Source organism: Dipodomys merriami, unplaced genomic scaffold (genome assembly GCF_024711535.1).
Source record: "Dipodomys merriami isolate MVZ:Mamm:240054 unplaced genomic scaffold, mDipMer1.0.p SCAF_8, whole genome shotgun sequence".
Classification (NCBI taxonomy): domain Eukaryota; kingdom Metazoa; phylum Chordata; class Mammalia; order Rodentia; family Heteromyidae; genus Dipodomys; species Dipodomys merriami.
In genome coordinates this window covers 18,896,942-18,924,830 of record NW_027206401.1, presented here as the reverse complement: position 1 = coordinate 18,924,830, position 27,889 = coordinate 18,896,942, and the positions used below count along the sequence as shown (strand labels likewise).

At 40.0% G+C, this 27,889-nt stretch overlaps 1 protein-coding gene across 1 annotated transcript in view; it reads right to left on the bottom strand.

Annotated features, from left to right (window-relative positions):
• Positions 1 to 20,657, bottom strand: part of Txlnb (taxilin beta) — a 48,405-nt gene extending 27,748 nt beyond the window's left edge. The window contains exons 1-4 of the mRNA XM_070010155.1: positions 20,552 to 20,657; positions 16,299 to 16,758; positions 6,472 to 6,563; positions 1,576 to 1,746 (exon numbers count right to left, since the gene is read on the bottom strand). Coding sequence (XP_069866256.1) covers positions 1,576 to 1,746; positions 6,472 to 6,563; positions 16,299 to 16,743 — 708 coding nt within the window. The 5' untranslated portion in view covers positions 16,744 to 16,758; positions 20,552 to 20,657. The remainder of the gene's footprint in view (positions 1 to 1,575; positions 1,747 to 6,471; positions 6,564 to 16,298; positions 16,759 to 20,551) is intronic.
• Positions 20,658 to 27,889: the final 7,232 nt, after the last annotated feature.

Genomic DNA, 27,889 nt, shown 5'->3' with positions numbered 1-27,889 from the left:
GAGACAAAACAATCATGATTGAGCATATACTTAGTATCAATGCTTCAAAATACATGAAACAAAAATTGATACGGTTGAAAGAAGCAGAGTGTTCCAACAATTTTCTAGGGTAATTTTTGTTAACACCCATTCCTCAGCAGTTAGACACGACCTAAAGCTAATTGTTACAGAGGAATACAAATGCACAGTAAGTTGCCCAGATACTTATTAAGAGAGACCATATGCAAATGGCTATAAAATTTAAACAGTAATTCTAAACAAAACCCATGGGTCGAAGAAAAAAAAAGCAGAAAAGGAACTAACTAGAAATACTTTGAATTTGAATCCTAATTCTGATGCTTAAAGCAGTCACAGCCTTGAATGACTGATCTGGACTGCCACTTCATTAGAATGGAGATATAAGCACTCACGGGTTGTTTGTGAAGAATAAGGCGCATAGCACAATAGCTGGTGTAGCAATGCTGCATCATTTCATCGCCTGTAGCCATGAGCCATTACTGCAGGAATGTAGACACACTGCCAAGGTCTTTGCCTCTTCCACCATCCTACCTCTCTGTGTCATCATAGGGCCCAACCTGCATCATTCTCCTGATTGAAACATTTCCCACTTGCTTGATTTAATCTGCACGTCCTCACTAGATGACATTCTCAAGAGTTTGGAGACTCAGCGAAGCAAAGAAAACCACACATGGATGCCTATCTTGAGCAGAGGATAACACATCCATTTCCAGGCCCTTGCTAGCCTGAGTTTCTCAGAGTCCTTAAAGCCATCATCTCTTAAAGTATCTCCTTTAATCACATGCGCTAATAACTACCTCACAGAAACATTAGTGTCTGGTTAATTACTGTTTGTTCAGGGCTTTGAGATCTTCCACTGAAAGGAAACTATGGACAAAGACAGCATTATTCTAGAAGGCCCAGCATCTTATTTTATTGAATGGAGCTAGTGTCTGCATGTAATCAAATTAACCACACTGTTAGGGGCTTACGCTATAATTAATGAACCTTGTGCAGACTGAAGTGATCAGTCTATTATTTTTAGATTGAATAATTAAGTCTGAAGAGTCCCTATGGTTGTTTTTTTTTTCAAGTAGTTCCTCCCGCCCCTCCCCGCCATGGCAGATAACTATTGACATTTTGGCTTTCAATCTCATTTCTCATATCAATTAGCTTTGGATCTGTCTCATGTCATGTAGCATTTAGTATAATATGAAATATTAAAGTTTTGCAAATGTCTTAAATAGTAAACCAAGGGCTACCTTATAAAATACAACATAGTAAGAAGGGGAAAAGACTTGCCTTTATTTTATTAAGGACCTACTTTGTATCAGGTACTTATGGATTCCTTAAATATAGAATTTTACCTAATTTTTCCCCAACCCCAGAAGGAAGTTCATAGAAATACTCATTTTATTGGTAAGAAAAGTCAAGGGTGAAAAATGATGCATTGAAGGTCACAAACAAGCAAACTCAGTGCTTTCTGATGGTTGGACTCATCTGTCCCTGGGTAGCAGAGGCCTGTGTCTATGCAGCCTACAAGCAAACATGTCATTAATCCAGCGGGGGAACACATACCTTCAGTGTCTTATTGTGTCTCTGTAGCTCTCGGCACAGACTCTCCAGTTTGCTTCTAGCGAGGATCGCTCTGCTGTGCTCGCTTTGTAACTGGTCTTTTTCTTTCTGGATTTGTACCAGTTTTTTCTGCAGGAGTTTTAACTTCTTTTGCTCAGTGCGATGTTCATCCAGCTAAAGGTGGGGGGTGCAAATGAGAATGGAATTGACTGGAGTCTCTTGAGGGTTGACAGAAAAGAAGCAAACCCTAATGATCATGAAGTGGACACACACCTTTGCAGTAATTATAGACAGTGTTAACATAATAGCTAGAGGTTTTCGATGTACTACCAGAAGGAGTAGTCTCTTCTTTGATTTGCCTTTTTTTTTTTTGTTTGTTTGTCTTAGGACTATTTTTCCTGAGTTCAACAGTATAGCTAGCAGGACATATCTCAGAATCTGTAAATTGCCAGAATTTGTGATAAACCTTTCATTCAAACAATGGTCAACAATTTGCTTGGATTATAATTCCCTTCTTCTAAGTCCTTCTCAAAACAAACTTGTAGTGCTATTTAAAAAAGGAAAGAGGAAAATGGCCTACTGGTGAACAAAATATGAATTTTCTTCTTTATAATTTTAGGCTTTGGATATTTTGGGTGTGGGAAAGGAGTAGAAGAAAAAGCATCCTTCAAACACTTAAACATTGATGAATTGTCACCAGAGTCAGAAATAACCACTGCATAACTCAACAACACAGAACACAAATATCTGTTTCCTGCCTACCCAGCCCCCACCCTCTCTGTGCTACAGCAAAGACACCACAAGCACTTGTTTCTGGCAATCGCAGATGGCATGTGAAATGAAACCAATTTACCCCTGTACTTTCCATCCTGAGATGCTAAAATTCTAGGGTAGGGGTGCCAGATAAAACACAGGACACCTAGTTAAATTTAAATTTCAGATATGTAAGGAAATGTTGCTAAGGGCAAATGTATTCCAGATATTAGGTGAGCTACACTTTTACCATAAAAGTGTTTATTAGTTATTGGAAATGAAAACTTAATGGATGCATTTTTTATTTACTAAATTTGATAACATCATCATGGAATACTAATCCAGATTAAGGGATCAATCTTCAGAAGCCTTCAGAAAGACACTAGCACACTGTTGGAATGTCAGTTCCAGAGAGACCAATGGTGTGGCCAAATTCACGCACCAGCCTTTTGTGTGTAACTGTGTGTTCATTTAGTGCCTGAATGGTGCCTAAGCCAGGAAGGTACTATGATGTAGTACCTATGTTGAAGGTACAAATGATGAGCTTGTTGGCTAATAGAAAAGAAAAGCCATGGAGAGCTCTCAGGTACCTCTCCAGACCCCAGCTGCTCCTGGTACCTCAAAAAGCCTATGCAAATGCATACACATACCACATGTGTCTGCTGTATGTGTTAGTTTTAAAATGTTTTGAAAAGGAATTCATTCTTTGTGAGCTGTATGAACGTTGACATTTTGCTTTATTCATTTCTTTCTGCCACACTGAAATAACCATTATAAAATGCTTGCCAGATTAAGCAAAGGGTATATACATTTGATGTCTCCATACACATGTATAATTTTTTACTTGCTAGGGAGAAATTAACTTGGGGGGGGGGAAACAAGAGCCATTTTACTAAAAATATTGACTGAAATTTATATTTCTCTTGGAAGTCGATGATTTTTTAAATTATATTTCTCATGCTGAACTCCTGTTTATATGATAGATATGTTCTTTGACTTTGTACCATTATTCCACAGTGCTGCAATTGATTCATGTGATTATATTGGATTGTGAATGCATTCTTCCTTGGAATTTACACATTGTGATTCTTATTATGATTTAGACTTTACCTTTTGAAGATTAAAGTACATGTCAAGGCTGCTCAACTTCAGCACCATTGTCATGCTGGATCATGTATTTTGTATTGTGCAAAACAATGTACATTGTAGGCAATTTAACGTCACTGACACCTACTCACTATATGCTAATAACACGATCTTACTCTGACATCTAAAACCATCTCCAGACAGATACTTTTTGACCCCTGGAAATGAGCAAAACTGCCTCTGGTCAGAAGGAAAAAAAGTGTTTTATAAGTTGGAAGACTGATGATTTGTGCTTGACTGGTTAATATTACAATTATACTGAAAGATCATACAATTGTAAAAGTTAGCTGGCTGTATTTTAGTTTGCTCTAAAATAAACCCCTTAACTTTTCTGATTTTTTGGTAGATAATTACACTCAGAATAATTCAAACTTATGTGAATGCACATGAGTACCTGGGATTTCTTTATGAATGAATGAAAGCGAACATATTGTCACTGGATCAACCTTCGCCAAGTGCTGGCTTTGGCTGCAGCTGACTGTAGAATTGTAACAGGCATATATGACTTTATCTACAATCTTTCATGTTTTCTCTCTTTCTTACCAAATTAGCAAGGTAAAGTTAATATCAAATACTAAATTAGAATTGTACTAGTGTTATTGTTTTATGTACTTAAAAGGAAGTACCAAAAATTTGAATTTAAGAAAATTACTTTTTCTTGGGCCACTCTTTTTTTTTTTTTTGGTCGTGGAGCTTGAACTCTGGGCCTGGGTGCTGTCCCTCAGCTCTTCAGCTCAAGGCTAGCGCTCTATCACTTGAGCCACAGCACCACTTCCGGCTTTTTTTCTTTTTGCTTATGTGGTGCTGGGGAATCGAACCCAGGGCCTCATGCATGCAAGGCAAGTGCTCTACCACTGAGCCACCTTCCCAGCCCCAGCCTTGAACTTGCAACTTTCCTGTCTCAGTCTACAGATAACTGGAATTATAGTTATATGATACCATTCCTGATTTAATGTGACATAATACTTATAAAATATGGCTATGAAAATTGTAAAATTCCTGAGAAAATATCTGTCATATGAGCCAGGAAAACCAGATACCAGCTAAGATGTGTCTTTAGCAGAACTAGAATGCTCTTAAAAAGCTGGTGTTTTAGATGATGGGATTAGAGTTAAAAAAAAAAAGTTTTGTGTATTCAGGGTTCTTCTACCACCATAATGTAATTGGTGGATTACAAATAATTCAAGCCAGGCATTGGCGACTCATGCCTATAAACCTAGCTACTCAGGAAGTGAGATTTGAGGATCATGGTTCAAAGCCAGCCAGGGCAGGAAGTCTATGAGACACATCTCCAATAAACCACCAGAAAGCCAGAAGTGGTATTGTGACTCAAAGTGGTAGGAGAGAACCAATAAAGATTACAGGATTAAAGTCAGAGTGAACAACAAAAAATGCAAGTCATTTACTCCACTTAATTCACAGGCTTAGAGAATTTGTGGGCCTGAAGCTTAGTCAGATTTTATGGTATACTTAAGAAAAAAAAAATTAAGGAGGAAGAATAAAGTCTAAGATCTTCTAGAGACCCTAAAAAGTGAGATGACCCATGTTGGGGCTTCTTTACCTGTAAAATAAATCTACCTAGACATGGGAGGCATTTCAATAAACTCCCTGAAGTAAGATTTTCTTTTCTTTTTCTTTTAAAAATGTGAATGTGGGCTGGGAAGGTGGCTCAGTGGTAGAGCACTTGCCTTGCATGCATGAGGCCCTGGGTTCGATTCCTCAGCACCACATAAGCAAAAAGAAAAAAAAGCCGGAAGTGGAGCTATGGCTCAAGTGGTAGAGCGCTAGCCTTGAGCTGAAGAGCTGAGGGACAGCGCCCAGGCCCAGAGTTCAGGCCCCATGACTGGACCCCCCCCCCCAAATGTGAATGTACATGTGTGTGGATGTGCTTCTCTCTCTCTCTCTCTCTCTCTCTCTCTCTCTCTCTCTCTCTCTCTCTCTCTCTCTGCATATGTTTGTCAGTATTGGGGCTTGAACTCAGGGCCCAGTTACTGTCCATTAGCTTTGTCATTCAAGGTTGGGACTCTACCACTTGAGCCACAGCTCTGCTTCCAGCTTTTTGGTGGTTACTTGGAGATGAGAGGCTCACAGACTTTTCCTTTCTGGGTTAGGTTGGAACTGGGCTCCTCAGATCTCAGCTTCCTAAGTAACTAGGATTATAGATATGAGCCACCAGCGCCTGGCTAGAGTTAAGTTTTCTTGGAATATGCAGACCTAAATTTCATTTTCCTGTCACTGGCTTCATGTCTGGACACCTTAACATCTCAGCTGCCAGTTTCCTCTCTCTGTGTGCAAGTATACAAACCTTAGAGAGCAGTCATCTTCATCTCAGACTTTCTCACTAAGCCCTTCCCCCTTTCTTCCATTGGCAGATTCTAGAGCACTATGCAGATATTCCCTGCAAGAAGCCTTGGGCGGATTGGAGTGGCTTTCCTTACTCCCAGGACCCTATCTACTGAGAGTGTGGTTGCCTGTGGAAGACCTGGAACTGAGCACTCAACCACCCATATTGTAGGGAAGGGAAAGAATGGAAGAAAAGTACAGAAATGGGCCAGACCAAACAAGTGTATTCCAAGAGGGTGGCATTTACCTCATTCTCTGTTTTCCTCTCTTTTTAACCCTTGGAAACCCTAAATATGACAACTGGATGAAAATGTAAGCTTTGCTTATCATTGTTCTGGGTATATTTCTGTTTTGTTTTGAAGTAAAAAAAGAACTTTAAAATATTCATATTTTTCCATTACTTTTCTCTCTCATTCCCTGTTTCCATTGTGTAAAACACCATTAGTAACAGCAGACTCGAATCCTCTTTTCTTCCTTTTGCTGTGATTTCTTTACCTTAAAGAAGATTCTTCTTTTATAAATTCTATCTTTGGCTTGTGTGAGGTAACCAGCTCTAGTCTAGAATGAAGTACATAAAAATCTAACAGTCTAACAAGAGACACAGCTCTAACAAGAGACTAGATATGTCTTCCCAAAAGAACTGATCAAAGATCTTACCAATTCAGCATACTTCTTGAATAAAACCTCGAGCTTTTCTTCAGGTGTTTGCAGCTTGTTCAGATTCTGCATTAGCAGGTTGGCTTCTTTGCCTTAAAAATATAAAGATGTTTTAAAACATGAGTGTTGAAATTGTAGTCAGTTAACATGAGTTGGTATCTCAGATTGATTTACTACCAATCCTGGCCAAATCACTTAAACTATCTGAGTCTCAGATAGACTGCTTTTGAGTGGGGATTAGCTGGGAAGTTTGTGATCGTGTATGGAGTACAAGGTCAGATTCATGGGAGACTGGATAAATGTCTGCTATAACAATAGAACAATTGCATCCAAATTCTCAACTCCAATCTTGTTACTTTCCCTCCTAAATCTTAATTTTCAAAAGATACACAGTGCATTAAAACACTGACTTTATGAAAAAATAATTATCTTTTCTAAAATTAATTTTTTAAAAAAGCAAAACAACTTCGTGATGAGCATGCAACAGCCAGTATGAAACATGCACTTGCTAGAATTACAGCCAAAAGCAGAGAATCTTGGCAGGATAGTGCGCTGGGCTCATCATTCCCCCTGAGTTCTCCCAGTACCCCTTGTTCCTCTTTATTTGGGAACCAATTCTCTCCTCTCTGTGTAAAAGCCCATGCATGAGGCTTGCATGGTAATAATTCTGATCATATTTTCTACCAATCAGAATAAAATGGATATAAAAGGGAAACAGTGAAGATAGGGAAAGCTGTTTCCATAAGTCTTTTTGTGTCCTAGCTTTCTCAGACCTTCCTTTCTCCCATCCAGGACTTAATTTCTGTTGGTGGTTCCATTTTTTTTGTCCCTAGATGGACTTCAAAACTACATTAAAAACTCATCATAATTATGAAAAATGATTTTCAGGCTTTTCTTTTCTTTCCCCATTGTTCTTCCTTTATTCAGAATTTTTCTTCTTTGATGTCTAGACATTTTGCCAGTCCTAGGGCTTGAACTCAGGGCCCTGGCACTATTCTGAGCTTCTTTTGTTCAAGGCTAGCTCTCTACCGCTTGACCCACAGCACCACTATTGGCTTTTTCTGTGCATATTGAGGAATCCAACCCAAGGCTTCATGCATGCTAGGCAAGCACTCTAGCACTAAGCCACATCCCCAGCCTCTGTCTAGACATTTTGTCTTCAAGATTTCAAGCAAGCATTCCACGTTGGGAGGAAGGTTTGGGACATTAACTCCCACATTTACTGCTAATGATATCTTTTCAAGCTGTTCACTCAAGATGGAGGAATTTTCCTGTCCTCAACTCTCTGTGATACTTCTCTGTCTAGTAAGAGCAGGGAGTCACGCCACCAAACAGAGCTCATGTTTCCTGATATAAATCTATGGAAGAGTGCTAACAACTTTCCCACCTTTCCCCCAAGAATAAATATTGTCCCCTTGGCTAGAATTTGTGCTTTCGTCTTGGTGAGGCAGAGAATATAGAACTAAGGTGGAGCCCGATGACAGATGGATGGGACATACTTGTGTGTAAAACTTAGTTGTTGTTTGCCTGAAATTCAAACTTTACTGGGAACCTAGTATTTTTATTTACTAAATCTAGCAATACTACCTTGAATAAAAGAAAGTTAGGTACAGAAGGAACTTCAGAGGTCATCCAGACAGTTAAGTCTTCTAGATAAAGTAACAAAAGCCCAGAAAAGACCATAGTTATATAATCAGTTTGGCTCTGATTGAATCTAAAGTGACTCTTCTTGTTTTAAATCGCTACATTTCTTTGGTGTGGGGAAAACCTAGAGAAGTAATGGAAACTTTTGAAAAATCAAGCAAGAAAGCAAACAAGAACAAAGGGCCACATTCCCAACAGTTGGTTTATCTTTGCCCAGTGAGTAAGTTCAGACAGGAAACACGGACTAAGACAAGAGAGAAAGTGGGTTGAGCCGGGGATGAGGGTGTCCTGACTCTCCAGTTATAACCTATGACACAGGGCTCTGTCCTTTGTACCTAAAGATAATTGCTGCCCCACTCCTGCCAAGCAAGTGCTTCCAATTACTTCTCTAGAAGCCCACATGATCTACATTGACCAGGCCATTTCTTCACCCTTGACTTGATCTTGACTTCAGCCAGTGGATGGTGCTCATAGGAAGACCAGGGTCCTGAGTCACAAGTCACTTAGAAAAGTCAAGAGATCATTATGGGGCCGGGGCTACCACAGTGCTTAGTCTTCTGCTAAACACTTAACTATTCACAGTAAATGCTTGATAATAAAGCCAAGTAACACAAAGTAGAATCGTGTTTATCAGATGAATACTGTCTTGATTGACTAGAAGTGAAATAGGTCTTTCTGTGATGTTTAGTGAATTCTGGGACAACTCTCATAAAAACAGTGAATGAATCCAATAGATCTTTCTTCCTGAACTAAATGTGTTTAGGGTTTTTTGTTTTTTTTTTCTTGTGTAGTCGTGAAAAGTAGCTTTTGTTTCTGTTGTTTAACCTTCATATTTCCTAAGGTCTCTTTCTGCTCAGAAAATGTGTTGTTTTGGATAGAAGATTCCTATTCAGGTGGGTCAATATAGCTTCAAATGTCATTTCTCTCTTTAACAGAAACATCAAAGAAAAATCTAAGAAAATGGAGAATGTGCAAAATTCATAAATTTATGAACTCAGAGACTCAACACTCAGGTTTTGAACATTCGTTGGTTTTATTGGACTCCAGAGCTGCATGGTATGATCATGGAAAAGAGGAGTGGGCAGTGACTTACTTATCTTCTAAGAAAAGCTACCATTAACTGACCACAAACGTGGGGGCATTTACCGACCCAAAAGGAAAACTGACTTTCTGTGGGGGCATTCTGTCCGCCTTCTCCCTAATGTGTCATTCCAAAGCAAGGGCCTTTTCTCCCCCACTAAAGCTGGCAAAGGCATGTAGTGGGAAGTGGTCAGTTTAGTGGGAAGTCTGCAGGAAAGACAACCGTGTGGCACAAACCACAGTGTCCTGTATGGCCGTGGCCTTGGCACAGTTACACTGGAATGTAATGGAATTGTTTTGACATCTAAGAAATAAAAAACCTCTTTATCCTTCAAGAAGAAAAGTAAAATCCATCACATCAAACAACTAGACCAGAAATGTGGACCAGGATATTTCTCAAACTTCTTACATAGAAGTAATTGTTTATATTAAATTTGATAACACACAAACCTGATGTGTTCAGAATTATATATTTTTTCTCTTCCAAAATTACACTTTCTATCTTTAAGTTTAAAAGTTGGCCTTGAATATAACTCGTGTGCTTCTCTGTTCTATTTCTGATATCTATGTATTGAAATCAAAACCTAAAATAGGAGAAGATTAAGTGTCCTCTTTCAAATGGTAGACCCAGAATCATATTTCATTTTTTGTTTTCTTATGAATTATAAAAAATAATTAAATAATCACTGAGCATCTGCAGATATCTTTTCAGGGAATTTTTTATGTATGTAAAAAATATGAAGTTAGGGTAGTTAAATTCACATTGGACTAAGACCAGGAGACCTAAATTCTAGAACTGACTCTGTCCTCAATTATTTGTGCAACTTTATTTGGTAGACATTTACATTCTGTGGCTTCAACTTCCTTGTATATAATTAATGGGTTGTGCCAAGTGTCAGTGGCTCATGCCTGTAATCTTAGCTACTCAGGAGGTTGAGATCTGAGTATCAAAGTTAGTCCAGTTCAAAGTTCAAAGAAAGCCCAAGCATTAAGTCCATGATACTCTATCTCCAATAAACTACCAAAACACTGGGAGTAGAGCTGTGGTTCAAGTGGTAGAGTGCTAACCTTGAGCAAAAGAAGCTAGGGACAGTGCCTAGACTCTGTGTTCATGCTCCAGGACTGGTGTAAACACACACACACACACACACGCGCGCACACACATACAATATTAATGGGCTGATTAAATGGATCCTGAGTTTAGCATTTAAGGTTAGATAATTCTAGAACTGAAATTGTAACCATTTGTAACTTAATTTAAATAACAATCAAAACCAAAGCAGCATTGTTTGGATGGTCTAGTCATCCTAGAAGGTTTTCATCCACCTTTGAAATTTATCAGAGTTCTACCTAGTACTGTTCTTCTCATAGAGGTTTTACAGTTTTATTGCTACTTTCAATTTGAAAAGTACTACCCTACCTGTATTTTCTGGCCAAACATTTTCCACTTAGCTGGCATTTTGTGTCTCTGGTAGTTTAGGAATCTTAAATTGGGAGCTTCTTATGCAATTGGGGAGTGGACCTTGACTTATTAGCTCAACCAATGATGTATTTAAAATATTAACAGTCATAAAATATACTTGGAACTCAAAAAATTAAACCACCCAACAACAAATCCTCAAAGAAACAACTGCCCAATAAATAAGTGGGCGAAAGACTTAAAGAGAAGCTTCTCTGAAGAAGAAAGAAGGATGGCCAATAGACACATGAAGAAATGTTCAACATCCCTAGCCATAAAAGAAATGCAAATCAAAACAACATTGAGATATCACCTCACTCCAGTTAGAACAGCAAAAATCAAGAACTCTAACAACAACAGATGCTGGAGGGGATGTGGACAGAAAGGAACCTTACTTCATTGTTGGCGGGAATGTAAACTTGTTCAACCACTTTGGAAAGCAGTATGGAGGTTCCTCAAAAGACTTCACATAGATCTCCCCTATGACCCAGCAATCCCACTTTTGGGCATTTACCCAAATGTTTACAAACAAGACCACACTAAAGCTACCAGCACAACTATGTTTATTGCAGCATTATTTACCATAGCTAAGATATGGAACCAACCCAGATGCCCCTCAGTAGATGAATGGATCAAGAAAATGTGGTATATATACACAATGGAATTCTATGCCTCCATCAGAAAGAATGACATTGCCCCATTTGTTAGGAAATGGAAAGGTTTGGAAAAAATTATATTAAGTGAAGTAAGCCAGGCCCAAAGAAACATAGGTCCCATGGTTTCCCTTATTTGCAATATCTAGTATAGCTATGAGTCAAGCAGAAAAGGTCAGATAATGTGATGTTAGGAAAATGAACCCTTAAATATGTATTTTAATGTTTTCGTTTCTTTCATGCATGTGTTTCTAATGCATTTATAAGATTATTTCTTTGTTGCTTTGTATGTCCCTCCCCCACAGTGTAACCCCCGCTTTCACTATATTTGATGTCAGTATAACATGTGGAGGAGATGGGGACAAACAAGTCGTTTAAGGATTCAGGTGACCTGTTGCAACAATGAGAAGTACAAAATGTCATGTCAAAACCAGCTTTACAATGTCGGTGTGGGGGGGGAGGGGGGTATGATTGGGTGGGGGGGAGGGGGGAGGCTGGGAAGGGAGGTGAAGGGTAAACAAAGGAGGAGGCTGCAATGCTTGGTAAGAAATGTATGCATTATCCTGCCCATGTAATTGTAACCCCTCTGTACAGTATGTTCTCAAATAAAATAAAATAAAATTAAAAAAAATATTAACAGTCATAGAGGAAACATTTTTACAAATCCAGGAAGAGTAGTAAGATACTGGCACATTCATTTCCTGTCATGGGCAGAAGAGATCACCAATAATCACTCAAGACACGCTTTCCTCTTGCATCTGTTTCTCTAATCTGCTCTCCACTCAGATTCTGCCCTAAGTTCTAGCTTCCCTATGTGTCATGAGTCTTTGCCAATTCCTCTTTTCCTTATATTCCTTTGATGTTCTATCTTTCCTTCTAGAACATTTAGCATCTGCATCTAAGCCACAGGATAGTATCCTCTCAGAGTATAAAGATATCAACCCAAAAAGGATGAATCAGACCATCTCAGAAGAAGTCAGTCTAAGAAAGACTAAGTAAATGGGTGTCTGAAGACACCACAGAAATACCAACTTCTTAGCTAGAGACCTCTCAGAAGGTGGTACTAAAATTCATCTGTATCTGGTGTGGGTGGGTAAAATATCCCACCACAGATATATTTCTTTGGCACCAGTTGCTCAGAGAAACTACATATCTCTGCAGTCATGGAAGTGGCTCTGAAAGCTTTCTTTTAGTAATGTAAATAGGTGCAGTGAGAGTTGTTCTGTTCAGGAGAGATCTAACAAGATTGGGATCTGTCCCGTGGTGCTAACGGATCACAATGCATTACTGTCACCTGGAACACCCTTTACTTGGGTTAGATCCTCTCCTCGACCTTCCATAACCTGCTACCATTCTTCCCCACAGAAGCTCCTTATAAGGATTGAGCCATCTTGCTCTTCTTTAAGTTTCATACCCCCCATGCCTTGGCGTGTAATAAAATTCTTAAGTTTTCTTTCCCCTCCTATATCTGTTTATTTCATAAACTAAAAGTATTGACACTTCAGAGAGAAAAGAATAATTGTGAAACTTCTCAGCATCAGGAGGACAAGATCCATTAACTAAGCTACAGTCCAGTTCTCTTCAACCAACAAGCCAGTTGTTTCTAATACCTTGATCCTGCTATGCTGATACCAGTTCCACCCCCTTGCCTTCTTTGTGACTAATCACATCAAGTCACTGAGTACTCTTTTTTTTTTTCCTTTTGGCAGACTCCTAAAGTCCCTGGGCTTTAATTTCCCTGTCTATAAAATTAGCAGGTTGAGTAGATAGATTCTGAGCTCAGAATGGACCTGGACTTTAGCTTTGTTTCCTCAACCCCCAGGTTTGTGCTTCAAACCTATGATTTTCTATGTCATCAGTTACAAGTGAAATAGCAGAAGGTATATTATATGATATCATTGTCTTGTGCTTGTTATTATGTGGTGCTTATGCAGGCAACATAAGGTTGTGAAGGGAGTCATGAGTAAGCCAGTTCTGAGCTTGCGCAGTGGGGGTGAGGGAGACAAGGGGGACATGGTAGATATTAATGGGACGTGGCAGGGAGCTGTATACTGGCAAGACTCTTCTCTTTCTTTCAGTTCAGATCAAGGGGAAAGAGACTCTACCAGCTAAAAAGATTTTAAAAATGCTCCCAACTGCGTCAGGATATGGTGTGTTGATTGTGGGAGAATACACATACTCTATTGGAAAAACAAGTCCTGAATGCTTGGGTTGTAGATTCAGCTGTGAAAAACCACACAAGGTCATCCTGATCCAGTAAGTTTAGGAAATGACAAAATTCATATCTATTTTCATATCCATTATTATTTGGCAATTGTGTAATTGTAATTATTTAGTAATTGTATAATTATGAAGTGTGTGCATATGTGCGTGTGTGTGTGTGTGTGTGTGTGTGTGTGTGTGTGTGTGTGTGTGTGTGTGTGCTGGTATTGGGGCTTGAAACCCAGAGCCTTATGCTCTTGATTGGCTTTTCTGTTTAAGGCTGGCACTCTAGCTCTTGAACCACCTCCACATCCAGCTTTTTTATTTTGTCAATTGTAGGGCTTGAACTCAGGGCCTGGACCTGTCCCTGAGCTCAAGCTCAACCAGCTCAAGCCTGGTTGAGTGTTCTACCATTTTGAGCCACAGTTCTACTTCTGTTGCTCTGGTGGTTAGTTGGAGATAAGTTACACAAAGTTTCCTGTCTGGGCTGGCCTCCAACCTGGCTAGGATTACAGGTATGAGCCATCAGCACCCAGCTATAGTTATAATCTTAATATATATTATAAAATAACTCATGGAAAAGAGTTTAGAAGCCAGAACTGGCTACTTTGAACTCTACTCCTCTTTTCCTCATATCTTTCCTTTCAATATGGCATACTCTACAGAGATTCCTGGGTGAATGTTTTGAATTGATAAGGTAAAATGGTTAAGGATGTGCATTAGGAACATACTGATTAGAAACACTTGAATTTGTTTACCTCTGAAATAAGTGTTTATGGTAACTTGCTATGGAAAATTTAACGCCATTAATTCAAAAGGGCATGTCTGAGATGTTTTGATTAGAGAAGGAGACTTGCTCTGCAACATAGAGCAACTTCATTATCTTAATATTAAAAAAAACTCTCTAGATTGATTCACAGGTTGTACTTTGGAAATAGAAGAGATTTTTAAAGATTGATCTCTCTATTGAGTGGGTCAAGTGGGTTATTGGGGGGTATTATTTAGCCCTTCAATGATTTTTACTCATCATAGTGCTATCTTACTCAAATGTAGACATACTTCAGGCCAATCTATTACTGAAGTTTGAATCTAGTTTGAGCCCCAATGCCTATTCATTCTCCCAGTCTCTTCCAGAAACAAATAAGATGTCACTACTTCCCTTGATAAGCTATCTATCCAGCATGGAAGACAGTCGTATGATTGCAGCAAAAAATTTAATGGAGGATAAAAGGTGGGGGCTCAGTTCAGCCCAGCACAATGAGAAAATTATCACCTAATGATACTGTCAGCGAAATTTCACCAGGAAAGACAGATTGGTAGTGGGACTTTACTATGTACATTAACATCTTTTCAGTTACTTCTAGAAAATTAACATTCTCACTCTTCTTTTAAAACTATTGTTGGTTTTACCAGTCCCCCATACTTAAAAGAAAATCCTCCTGCTGTTTTGGCACTTATCTATATACAAAGTAGTTTATATATCATCTATCTATCTATCTATCTATCTATCTATCTATCTATCTATCTATCTATCTATCTATCTATCTATCTATCCTATCTAGAGCTTCTTTACTTTTGTATACTTAGTACAGTGTCCCATGCTGGCTAGACATTAACATACTTATAAAACCAATGAAGTATATGTTTTCTTATTAAACCAATGGAGTATATATTTTCTGCAATTAATTACAAAGATAATCGATACATTTCTGATGAGTTGTGTTTAATCAAAATATTTTATGTGGTCATGGAATATATTACTAAGTGATCTCATTGATAATCATTTTTTGGAAAAAAAACTTACCTTTTTATATTTTGCTTGTATGCAGACTCCAATAGCTCGGGTATAAGCAATTCTTCCAATTGCTATTTCCCAATTTTTCCAGTAGATATTCAGAAATATCTATTGAGCCTAGAATATGTCATTTCTTGACCTATGCAGTAGGTATACAGTGATGTCTAAACACACTGATACCCTACTCTTCAGATAAAAGATCCCCAAAATAAATATATAATTTCAAATACTGGTTAATTAAACAAAGAAAAAAAGAGCATGGTACAATAAAGATCTCAGACGAGGGCTGAACTGAGCAGTGGGAAATGGATATAGGGGATGGACAACGGGAAGTTTGAACACTGAGAAAGATCAGAAGGATTGCAGTGTACATGGAATAGGAGAGGGTGTTCAGGAAGGGAATGTTTTGGCTGTACCCTCATATGAAGTAAAACTGGGACTGGTTGGAATTTGACCAAGGCCTTAGAAAATGTGTTTTTTTTTCTGAAAAAATATATCTTCTCTCCAAAACCAATGGGAATTACCACTGCCATAGAGAGTAGATGAAAAACCAGTTGAAATTTCATGTGACCTCTATCAAGAGGAAGAAGCCAGGGACAAACAAAGCAAGAAGAAATTTAGGAAAGTCCTGAGGGGGCTATCGTAGTGTAAATATTAGATGTAACTTTTAGTAAAGGTTAAGAAGTACACTGCTTTTGTAGTTTTATTTTTTAAAGTACTATAATTGGGTGGGTGCTGATGGCTTATCCCTGTAATACTAGCTACTCGAAAGGCTGAGAGCTAATGGTCACAGTTTGAAGCCAATCCAGGCAGTTAAGTCCAGGTGACTCTTATCTCCAATTAACCATTCAAAAACTGGAAGTGGAGCTACAGTTCAAGTGGTAGAGCTCTAGCCCTGAGCAACAAAGCTCAGGAACAGTACCCAGGCCCCAAGTTCAAGTTCTAGTACCAACACCCCCGCAAAAAAATGGTAATATGGAGTATATCTACTTGCCTAATCCTTTTAGGATCTTCTTTTCCAATTTTTGCTCTTTATTGCTGGCTGGGTCTTTGCCTGTGGATGGCTCTCCAGGAGCACTGGCTGCTCTTTCAGCCTCTTCAGCAGTTTCTTCACAGTCCCCATCCTCATGGTCAGGTACTTCTGCATTTTCAGACTGCTCCTTGGGCTTAGCAGGGCCTTCTTTGCCGGTTGTACCCGCAGCAGACCCATACATGCTTATGATGTCTTCCAGTTGTCTATTCAATTCGTCGGAGATATCGTGAACTCCTTTCTCAGAGTGTATACTTGCCATCTGCTCTGCTGCTTGGAGTGAAGTTGAGGAATCCTGACCATCTTGCTTTCCCATGACATTTTGATTGGGTGATGATGAACTGTCATTTGGGGGTGTTGACTGTGGTGCTGGTTTGGTTGAGGGCTGTTCAGAGTGATTAGCCTCCATAAAGGGCAGTAGAATCTGGTGGTAAACATAGTTAAGTATTAACCCAGTTAACCCAATGACATATTAATGGCAAAGATATCAATTAAAAAGATCTCCAGGCTGGGAATGTGGCTTAGTGGTAGAGTGCTTGCCTAGAATGCATGAAGCCCTGGGTTCTATTCCTCAGCACTACATAAACAGAAAAAACTGGAAGTGGTGCTGTGTGTCAAGTGGTAAAGTACTAGGCTGGGGCACAGAGGGTCTTGGGGACAGAGCCCAGGCTCTAAGTTCAAGCCCAGGACTGGCAAAAAAAAAAAATAGATTATGTCATTTGTATAGATCTAGAAAAAATCATGTTAAGGGAGGTAAGCCAAGATCAGAGAGACAAACAGCGCATGTTTTCTTTCATATGTGGAAGCTAGATCTAAAATACTCTGGGACACGATAAATTATATAGGACTCTAGGCATTCACACACAGTCAGCCTAAAAAGGAGGATGCTCTTAGGGGAGGAACCTAAAGGTGTAACTCCTCTGAATATTTAAAATACTCTTTATGGGACTGGGAATGTGGCTTAATGATAGAGTACTTGCCTAGCATGCATAAAGCCCTGGGTTTGATTCCTCAGTACCCATACACACAAAAAGCCAGAAGTGGTGCTGTGGCTCAAGTGGTAGAATGCTAGTCTTGAGCAAAAGAAGCTTAGGGACAGTGCCCAGGCCCTGAGTTCAAGCCCCAGGACTAGCAAAAGAAAGGAGGAGGAAGAGGAAGAGGAGGAGGAGGAAGAAGAAGAAGAAAAGAAGAAGCAGAAGAAGAAGGAAGAAGATCTCAATGTACCTTCACAAACCATTGACTTTACAATTAGTGAGGTAGAAACAACAAGAAACATTTTTCAAATCAAGATCTATTACTGGCATATTTTTGGTTTGATCTTCAGATTTCAGTAGTATCCAGTATTACTGATAATTCCTAATCACTGGAGCTACATAGATATATACATTTTTTTCAAAGTTAAAATAATTAGTACAAAAACTAATGTGCTTCCTAAAATCATTCATCCTAGTTAGGTTTGTAAGCTGGATGTCAGTGGCTACGTGGGTAATCCTAGCTACTCGGGAGGCTGAGATCTGAAGATGGCAGTTCAAAGCCAATCCAGGCAAGAAAGTCCTTGAGACTCTTATCTCCCATTAACCACTAAAAAAAGCCAGAAGTGGAGCTGGGGCTAAAGCAGTAGAATACCAGCCTTGAGCAAAAAAGCACAAGGACAGGAGTCAGGCCCTGAGTGCAAGCCCTAGGATGGGTTTACATAAATAAATAAGTCCCTAAGCTCTATTTTGTTCCACAAGTCATCATTGGATTAGTGTTCTTTGATATAAACATGTTAGTAATAGGAATTATTTCTTCTCTGTTTTCTTTTTCTTAGAGGGGAACATGCAATTATCACTTTAAAAAAACAGGTTTTCTGAGGTTCAAACTATCATCATTTAATAAGTAAGACAAGGAATGAGAGAGGGCATAAATAAGCCAACTAATTTGGAAACATGATGATGCTTGTGATATTAATTCTTTAAATTTCTACAATAGTCTTTGTTCTACTCTAAAATGACTTCCTTTTAGAAGAAAACAGATGACAACTTTCACTTCTAAGTAAAAAATCCCTTAGGAAATTTAATAATATTTTAAAAAGAAATACCTATGTATAATACACAGGGAGTCAATCAATGAGGGATATAATTCAGACGTACCATGAACTTTGGGAAAATATGGGTTGAGGGAATGAGTTAAGAATTCCAAGACTTAAGCCAGGGACTGATGGATCATACCTGTAATCCTAGCTACTCAGGAGGCTGAGATCTGAGGATATGGTTTGACACCAGCCCGGGCAGAAAAGTCCTTGAGACTCTTATCTCCAATAAACTACTCAGAAAAGGCTGGAAGTGACACTGTGGATCAAGTGGTAGAACACTAGTTGAGCAAAAGGAGCTCAGGGACAGCACCCAGGCCCTGAGTTTGAGCCTAGGACTAGCAAAAAAAAAAAAAAAAAAAAAAGATTCTAAGACTTCTGGTTATTACCCTGTGTAGGGTAAATAGGTTTGGCTTAGACATTTAAAGTATGATGCATTTCATTTGTAAATAATATTTAATTTTGGGTAGGGTCGTGGACCTGAACTCTGAGCCTGGGCACTGCCCCTCAGCTCTTCACTCTTCAGCTCAAGGCTAGAGCTCTACCACTTGAGCCATAGCACCACTTCCGGATTTTTTTTTTTTTTTTGCTTATGGGCGGGTGCTGAGGAATCGAACCCAGGGCCTCAAGCATGCAAGGCAAGCGCTTGACCACTGAGCCACCTTCCCAGCCCCTGTAAATAATATTTAATAGTTGCTAATTAGCCACACAAAAAGGCAGCAAGGCCCTCTAGTTCACAGCTTTTTGCTGTTGTGTTGGTATCAAAATGAAAACAAAAAATTGTTTCTCCTAACTGCATGGCTTCCTTCTTCCATGGTCAAGATCGAAGTCAAATGCTTGGAAGCGAGCCCAAGAGGAACAATCAAAGTGACTACTAGTACTCCCTCTCAGTCCCGTTAACTACCAAGAAGTAAGCTCATCAATGTTCATTCACCAACTTTTACCAAGTAAAATGGTCTTATCTATAAAACCAATGGTCTCTAGGACTATAACTTCTTTCTCCTGCTCTCTCCTTATTAGACAAACTCATCTATATATAACTTCTGCCTCCCCTAAACTCAGAGAAGACACATGTCACCCTCGGTCCAGCCAGGAGCTATTTTAAGCTCATCTAAAATGAGTCATGGTGTGTGGCACTTTATCCTTGGAAGTGCAGAGAATAATTTTAAAATCAAATTAAAAATAGTAAGCACTTACTGGTTTAAATCCCTATGTGGGTTTTAAAGTATTTTTGGATGGAAAAAAAACCTAAAGTAAACTGAACTTCCAAGTAAGTAATTAAGACATGTCTGTCCATAGTTTTGCTGTAGTTAGGTTACATGCAAATTTTTTTTTCTTTTTTGTCCTTGACTTACTCATTCATCGGATGTCATAATTGCTCAAGTTTTCATTCTTAGTTCTATGGACATTCCTTGAGCTTCTATACCATATTTATGTTAATGTTGATGTTGCTGTATTTTGGGTGTTGTGCTGGGAACACAGGGCCTCATTGTCCTACAAAAGTACTTTTACCAATGACCCTTTATCCTTGACCCCTCCACCCATCTGTCTGTCTCTTTCTGACTACTTATCTATAAAATAAAATAGAAATGAAATTTATTGTATATGTTTATTATATACGTGTCCTGTTTATTATACTAGCTAGTCCTGTTTTCCTTTCCCCAAACTCCAAATGTAATGACAAGGGAGAAAGAACCGTCACAAGTATTTTAAAGTGGCATAACAGTACAACACAATTCCTAAAAGAAGAACTTAGACAAATTAGCAAGAGGGCAGGGAGGAGGACAAAGAACTTTGTTATTTTTCAATTATTCCTTTTTAGCAATGTATTTTATAGCCAAGAAACAATTTCTGAATTTTATCTTCTAAAAACTTTATTGACCCCTCCTCCCTCCTCTGAGAGAATTTTCCTTTGCACTGGCAGTCCCAGTGGACACACACACACACACACACACACACACACACACACACACACACACACACACACACACACACACACACACTTCCCTTCCTGAGCAACACACGAATTTGAATACAACAATGGCAAGTTCTTCAGCAGTTCCCTGGCCATGTCCAAGTTGCACATTTCCAGCACTACAAACTGCACTTTCTTCTTCGGGCTTGGGGGAGTGTTTGTCACACTTACCAGAGGGCCTGGAGCTAAGCAGGAAGAGAAAGGAGAGGAAAGAGGCAGCAGAAAGCCAGGCAGAGCAGCAAGAGCAGGAACAGGAGAAGGGCTGTGCTCTTACAGGGGAGAGAGAAACCAAATACACACACACACACACACACACACACACACACACACACACACACGGAGCCCACAGGCAGCAGGAGGGGGGCGGGGAAGGGAACATGGGATGACACAGCAAGAGACAAATCCTCCCAAGCTTCAGAAGCTGTTGCCAAGGGAGTATCTTAAGAGAATAAAAGCAACTGGAAGATTAAATTGGGTGCTCCATGTTTTGTGCTTTAAAAATTTTAAACCTTGGATAAATAACCCCCTGGCCGTTTTCACCATTGTCCTTTGGCTGGGTGGGTGGGTGGGGGCGACATCCCTTTTGCTTCTTTCTTGGCTCCACTCCAATGTGGTGATTCCCGCTGCTCCTCCCCCTTCTTGGGACGAGGCTGATGAGTGTCAGGTTTCTTCCAGCCCTCGTGGAAGAAGGATGCCGAAGCCCAGGACCGTGGCACTGCTTGGTTTGTTCGCAGAATTCGAATTTTAAACAATGGAAGTGGCCATTTGGAGCTGGGTTTTGTGTCTCTTCTTGTGCACATGACTGGCCCAACCCGGGACCCCAATCTTGCTAAGTGATGTCATCTTGGGGGAGCCCTGAGGGAGCTCTGTTCTTTGGCCTGCACTGCAGCTCCGCCACTCTTTGCAAGTCTCATCCACACTCAACACAAGGTGCCTTTCTCTCAGATAACTCCTCTCTTCTTGTTCTGGAGAATGTATATCGACACTTTTCCCCAGTAGGGGCAGATTTCTTCCACCAGCTTTGTTTTGTTTTTAAATATATTTTTATTGTAAAAGTACTGTATAGAGGGGTTACAGTTACATGAGTAAGGTAATGAGTGCATTTCCTATCGAGCATTGTTACCTCCTCCTTTGTTTTTCCCCTACCATCCCTACCTTCCCAACTATTCCCCCCCACCCCTCAGCCGAAGTTGTAAAGTTCATTTTCAACATAATGTCTTGTGCATTTCATTGTTACAATGGGTCAACCTGTATCCCTATTTAAGCATTTTGTTTTTTCCCTTCCCCTCCCCAAATTAGAAAAATGTATATACAAGATGCAGGGCACCGGAATCAAATACAGTGAAAACAGGTGTTATACTGTGGGGGAGGAACATATAAAGAAACACAAAAAAGTCACATAGTACATTACAAATGCGTTAAAACCAATAGCAAGCAAGAAAAAAACCACTTCTGTCCCTGTTTTGGGGTTCATTTCACTTAACATCATCTTATAGGGTCATATGTATATAGCTTTTGACCTTCTCTGCTTGTCCTAGACATATACTAGTTATTGCAAATAAGGGAAACCATGGGACCTATGTTTCTTTGGGCCTGGCTTCCACCAGCTTTTGTTATGTGGCTAATCTGGCACAGTTGTAGCAGGCAAAATAATGCTGTCTACCAAAGTAATCCATGTTCTAATGTTTGTATTCAGTGATATGTTACTTTATGGCAAAAGGGACTGGGCACATGTGATTAAGTTAGGACTCTTGATGTAGGGGTATTATCTAGAAGTTTCTGAGTGAATCCACTGTCATTCTAGGGTCTTTATAATTGAGAGATGGAAGGTTGGAGTGAGGGGAAAAAAAGATCTGGTACTCTAAGCATAGGTCAAATTGGTATAGAGTTATCAGCCAAGAAATACAAGAAGCTTGTAGGAGCCGGGAAAGGCAAGGAAATGCATTCTCCTGTAGAGCCTACAGAGAATGCAGTCCTGCTGATAGTGAGCTGGCAAAATTCATGCTAGACATTTGAGGACCAGAACTGTAAAATAGTACCATTGTGTTGTTTTAAAACCACTAAGTTTGTGGTCAGTTCTTACAGCAGCAAAAGGAAATGAAAGCTTCCCATTCTCAAATGTTTCCTTACTTCTTTCTCTGCATTCAGTAGAGACATATATGTAGATAAGTTAACCTAACAAATAGAGTTCCAAATAAAACCTTTTCAGTACTTAAGAAATAAAAGATAGTCAGTGCATTGCTTGCTAGTAAAATGTATAAGTGAAAAATGTGTTGCATTACCAAGTGTTTTGTAAACTTGTCAGACTAGGAAGCATCATATTGTGGATGGGTGCAAGGCAGTCAGAGTTCTAAGTAAACCCTAATGATATACCTATGCTTCTCTAATTTAAGTAATATACAGAATCTTTTTAACAAAATAACTTAAATTATGTTGAAATTAATTTAAAGGAAAAATATCTGACTTTGATTGAACTAAATGATCAGTTATACCAATATGTACTCATATGAAAATAGACCTTCACAATAATTACAAACCTATCATCCAGCTGGGTGCTGGTGGCTCATGCCTGTAATCCTAGCTACTCAGGAGGCTGAGATCTGAGGATCAAGGTTCAAAGCCAGCTTGGGCAGGAAAGTCCATGAGACTCTTATCTTCAATTAACCACCAGAAAACCGGCAGTGGTGCTTGGCTCAAGTGGTAGAGTGCTTACCTTGAGCTGAAGAGTGCAGGGACAGAGCCCAGGCCCAGAGTTCAAGCCCCATGACTCACATACACACACACACACACACACACACACACACACACACACACACACACACACACAAAGACAAAAAAATGAACAAACAAAAACCCTCTATCATCCTAGAAACTTGAGAAGCAGAGACTAGGAGATTGTGGTTTGAGGCCAGCTTTAGCATCAAAATCTACGAGACTGGGGCTGGGAAGGTGGCTCAGTGGTAGGGTGCTTGCCTTGCATGCCTGAGGCCCTGGGTTCGATTCCTCAGCACCACATAAGCAAAAAGAAAAAAGCCGGAAGTGGCGCTGTGGCTCAAGTGGTAGAGCGCTAGCCTTGAGCTGAAGAGCTGAGGGACAGCGCCCAGGCCCAGAGTTCAGGCCCCACGACCGGACCCAAAAAAAAAAAAAAAAAAAAATCTACGAGACTCTATCTCAGCCAATGGCTGGGTCTGGTGTCACATGCCTGTTATCCTAGAAAACCTATCCTAGTAAACCAGGCCAGCCTTGGCATAAAATGAAAATCCTCATTGAAAATAACCAATGACAAAAGGGACTGGTGAAGTGGCTTTTGTGGTACAGCACCTACTTAGCAAGTGTGAGGCCCTGAGTTTGAACTCTATTAGTGCCCTCCCTCCCCCCCCAAAAAAAGAGGGGAACTAGGTATGCATCTTTAGATTTGTAGTTTTTACACACTAACATTAAAATAGATATTACTTTAAAACCCTAAAAAAACAGACTGAAGGTTCCAATTTTCCCCAAGGGTATTTGACGAGGAGTTAGGCCCTATAAATGACTGCTAATAAGGCTATTTTTCCCAGGACTGCATTGTAAGCATCTTTTGCTGTTTTCAATGGGCAAAAGTTGTCAAGTGTGAGCCAGTTGCTGCTCGAGGGACAGCTGACAGTCCCTCCCTTGTGTCCAGCTGCCTTGAGTGAGGAGCTGTCTGCGAAGCAGCCCCTTCTTTGGCGACCAGCGGACACTGCCTTTGAGGCCTTCTGCATCACTCCGAGGCCGCCCCACCGCAGCTGCAAGGACCACCGCGGCTTTGGATGCCACGGAAGCCACCATTTCTGCCTCTGGAGGCCTTGCTCTGGCTTTGGCTGCTCCAGAAAACTTGCACTGGCTCGAAAAGACTCTACACTGGCCAAGTTATGCCTCAGTAAGCTCTAGATGGTTGTGTCTACCAGGTAATGATTCATACTCACAACAGGAGGGAAACTCCCTCCTCTGTGACTAAGAACAAAAGCCGGAGAATGATCCATAATGAGGATTTATGTTTGGTCCTTATAAAATGTAAATCAAAAGTCAGTTGTGTCCACCTCATCCCAGTTAGAATGGCTATGCTCCAAACAGACATAGAATAACCGATCTAGTGAGGACAGGGTGAAGATGGAACCCTTATGCATTGTTGTTAGGACGATAAATGACTTTAGCCATTATGGAAATTTCTTTTTTTTTTTTTTTTGGTTCCAGTCGTGGGGCCTGAACTCTGGGCCTGGGCGCTGTCCCTCAGCTCTTCAGCTCAAGGCTAGCACTCTACCACTTGAGTCACAGCGCCACTTCTGGCTTTTTTCTTTTTGTTTATGTGGTGCTGAGGAATCGAACTCAGGGCCTCTGGCATGCAAGACAAGTGCTCTACCACTGAGCCACCTTCCCAGCCCCATTATGGAAGTTTCTTTAAAAATACCTGGAAAGTAAAAACAGAGCTACCACATAATCCAGGAATATATTCAAAGGAGATGAAATAATGGTACCCCAAAAGATACTTGAACTCAAATGCTTTAATGCAACACTATTTTTTTTTTTTTTTTTGTCAGTTGTGAAGCTTGATCTCTGGGCTTGGGCGCTGTCCCTGCACTCTTCAGCTCAAGGTGAGCATTCTACCACTTGAGCCACAGCACCACTTCCGGTTTTCTAGTGGTTTATTGGAGATAAGAGTCTCATGGACTTTCCTTCCCGGGCTGGCTTTGAACTGTGATCCTCAGATCTCAGCTTCTTGAGAAGCTAGGATTACAGGCATGAGCCACCAGCACCCAGCTGCAGCACTACTCTTTTTTTGGGGGGAGGGGTGGTCTGGTTGTGGGGCCTGAACTCTGGGCCTAGGCGCTGTCCCTAAGCTCTTCAGCTCAAGGCTAGTGCTCTACCACTTGAGCCACAGCGCCACTTCCGGCTTTTTTCTTTTTGCTTATGTGGCGCTGAGGAATCGAACCCAGGGCCTCATGCATGCAAGGTAAGCGTTCTACTGCTGAGCTACCTTCCTAGCCCCTGCAACACTATTCTTAATTGCTAAAATATAGAATTAACTTAGGTAACCTTCAATGGATGAATGGATGAAGAAAATGTGGTCTATATACACAGTGTAACATGAATCAGTCCTAGAAAAAGAATGAAATCCTGTCTTTTGTAGCTACATGGAGGGAAATGGGTGTCATTATGTTAAGTGAAATAAGTCAGTCACCCTGAGTCAAATATCACTCATTGATGGAAACCAGTAAGTCAATCTTATCAAAGAATGGAATGAAACAGTGTTTACCAAAGACTGAGAAAGGCAGGATGAAATAAGGGGTATCAAAACACAGAAAACTGAGTGTGGTGGCTCACATCTGTAATGCTAGCACTTGGAAGTAAAGACAGGAGGATTGTACAAAGCCAGCTTGGGGTACACGTCAAGTTCTAAGCCAGCTGGACCATTTCAAAACCCAACCTACCAACCAAGCAAGCAAAAGGAGAGGGGAAAAAAAAAGAAAGCAAGAAAGCAACAACAAACAAAAACAAAGCAAGTTAGAATGAAAGAATTCTCATTCTCTAGCATAGCGAGAGTGCACAATTCCTGATATAGATTCATGCGTGAAGAGTGGAAATACTTGTCACTTCACTTGACTATTATACATGTACTAAATTACCATAATAGTTTCCATATAAATATTATAGATAAGAAATTAAGCCTGTGAATAGGAATTAATATTTCCTCCACTAATGGCATTTGCATTGTTGTCTAGAACCAAGTCAAAGTGGGAGAATCCATTCTGTCATATCATGATATACAGATATGTATTTTACCTGGGTTAAATCCGAGTTGGGGTAAGGGTGTAAATGTTGGAACATTATATTCTTCCTCAGAAGGTATTTTTTTATTAGTCTCGAGCCATGCATCACATTTATAATAGTTATTTCTTATGGTGACAACTCTCATTGGAACTAGTTGTGTGTGGTGGATCTCAACATGTGGAAAATATGATTCATAGTCTGGGAAAAGGATTTTATTTTATTTCCGTTAAGCTAGAATTAAGCAAACAAAGCTTATTTCCAATAAAGGGTAAAGTGGACTGGCTATGATGAATAAAATGAGCAGTTTGAAATTTGAATAAATATTGGGTACTATACTTGTATGCACTTGTAAAGAGCTTCACTTCTCCAATAGCCTTATTAAATTACACTTAATTTTTTTTCATAGAAGCAGTTTTAATCATGGACATCCTAGCAGTAGTGCAAACAAGTTTTAGACAATGCTTCTTTATATTGATTCTTTGTTTAATCTGAACTAAGAAGGTCTTGCTGTATGCATTTTACAAGGAGGAGTTGACTCATGCCAATATTTTCTCCCAGGAAAGTCAGAATAACAATCTATCATACTGCAGTAATATTGGACCTTCTTTCTTTGAAGAGTCCTTCTTCTTGATGTGGTAGTTTCAGGAGCATAGGACTGCGGGTCAACTTCCCACCCACAGAACAGCGTTGGGCTTTGAGAGCTGCCATATACTGCAGCAATGACATTCTCTCAAACAGCCTCCACATTCCAACTCCCGAGTGCCAGAGCAGGGCTCAAGAGCCCATGACAAGCACGGACACTTCTCTTAGTCCACTTCACAAGACACACGATGACTTCATCAGTGGCTTGTCTACATGGGTTCTGGGCTGTCGTTTGGGCTGGAATCTGTTTATCAAAAGACCCACTGACATTAGAAACTTCAAAATAGCTCCAAGGTCCCGTCTAGAGTCACCTTGATCCATCTTTTGGCAGATGACATTTGATGTGAAAAATACATCCTCCATTCCTAATAAGATAGCTCTACTCACAATAGTTAAAGAAATACAGCCTCCAAAAATGATAGATCCATGGTATTTTATTCCATAAACACCTTGACTCCTTTCAAGTGCATTTTTGAGGATTTCTAATGGCTACAGGATTTACCTTTTCTTTTCTGTTTACTACATTCCTTTTTACCACTTTTCTGTTTACTTCCCTTCCCAAAGATCCTAAATTCTTCTATCCCCTACCTGAGTGTCACGAGGACTCTCTTCCCCTGCTGGTCACAAAGCATTACTCAGGAGTCTGCTATTTTGATGTGATGAAAAACAGTGGTGTGATATGGCAGTCACCTAGTTAATAGACAATGAATGAATGCTCTTCTCTCTAATGTGAGGTAGTGCTTCTGAAGAGCATGCATTTATTTTAAAAGTCTAAATGTGTGGTGATTGTTCTACAATAAGTTGGCATGGCAAGGTGGCCAGAAAGATGGGGGAACGAGGAAGCAAATGTTCATACTCTGATTCCTTATCTCTCTCTGCTCCTCATTATATCTCTTTTTAGGCTTGATCATCTTCGAAAAGACATTTTTCCCTCCCTCCCTCCCTCCCTCCATCCCTCCCTCCCTCCCTTCCTTCCTTCCTTCCTTCCCTCCCTTCCCTCCCTTCCTTTCTTGCTTTCTCACTTTCTTGCTTCCTCCTTGTCCTCGTCCTCATCCTCGTCCTCGTCCTCGTCCTCGTCCT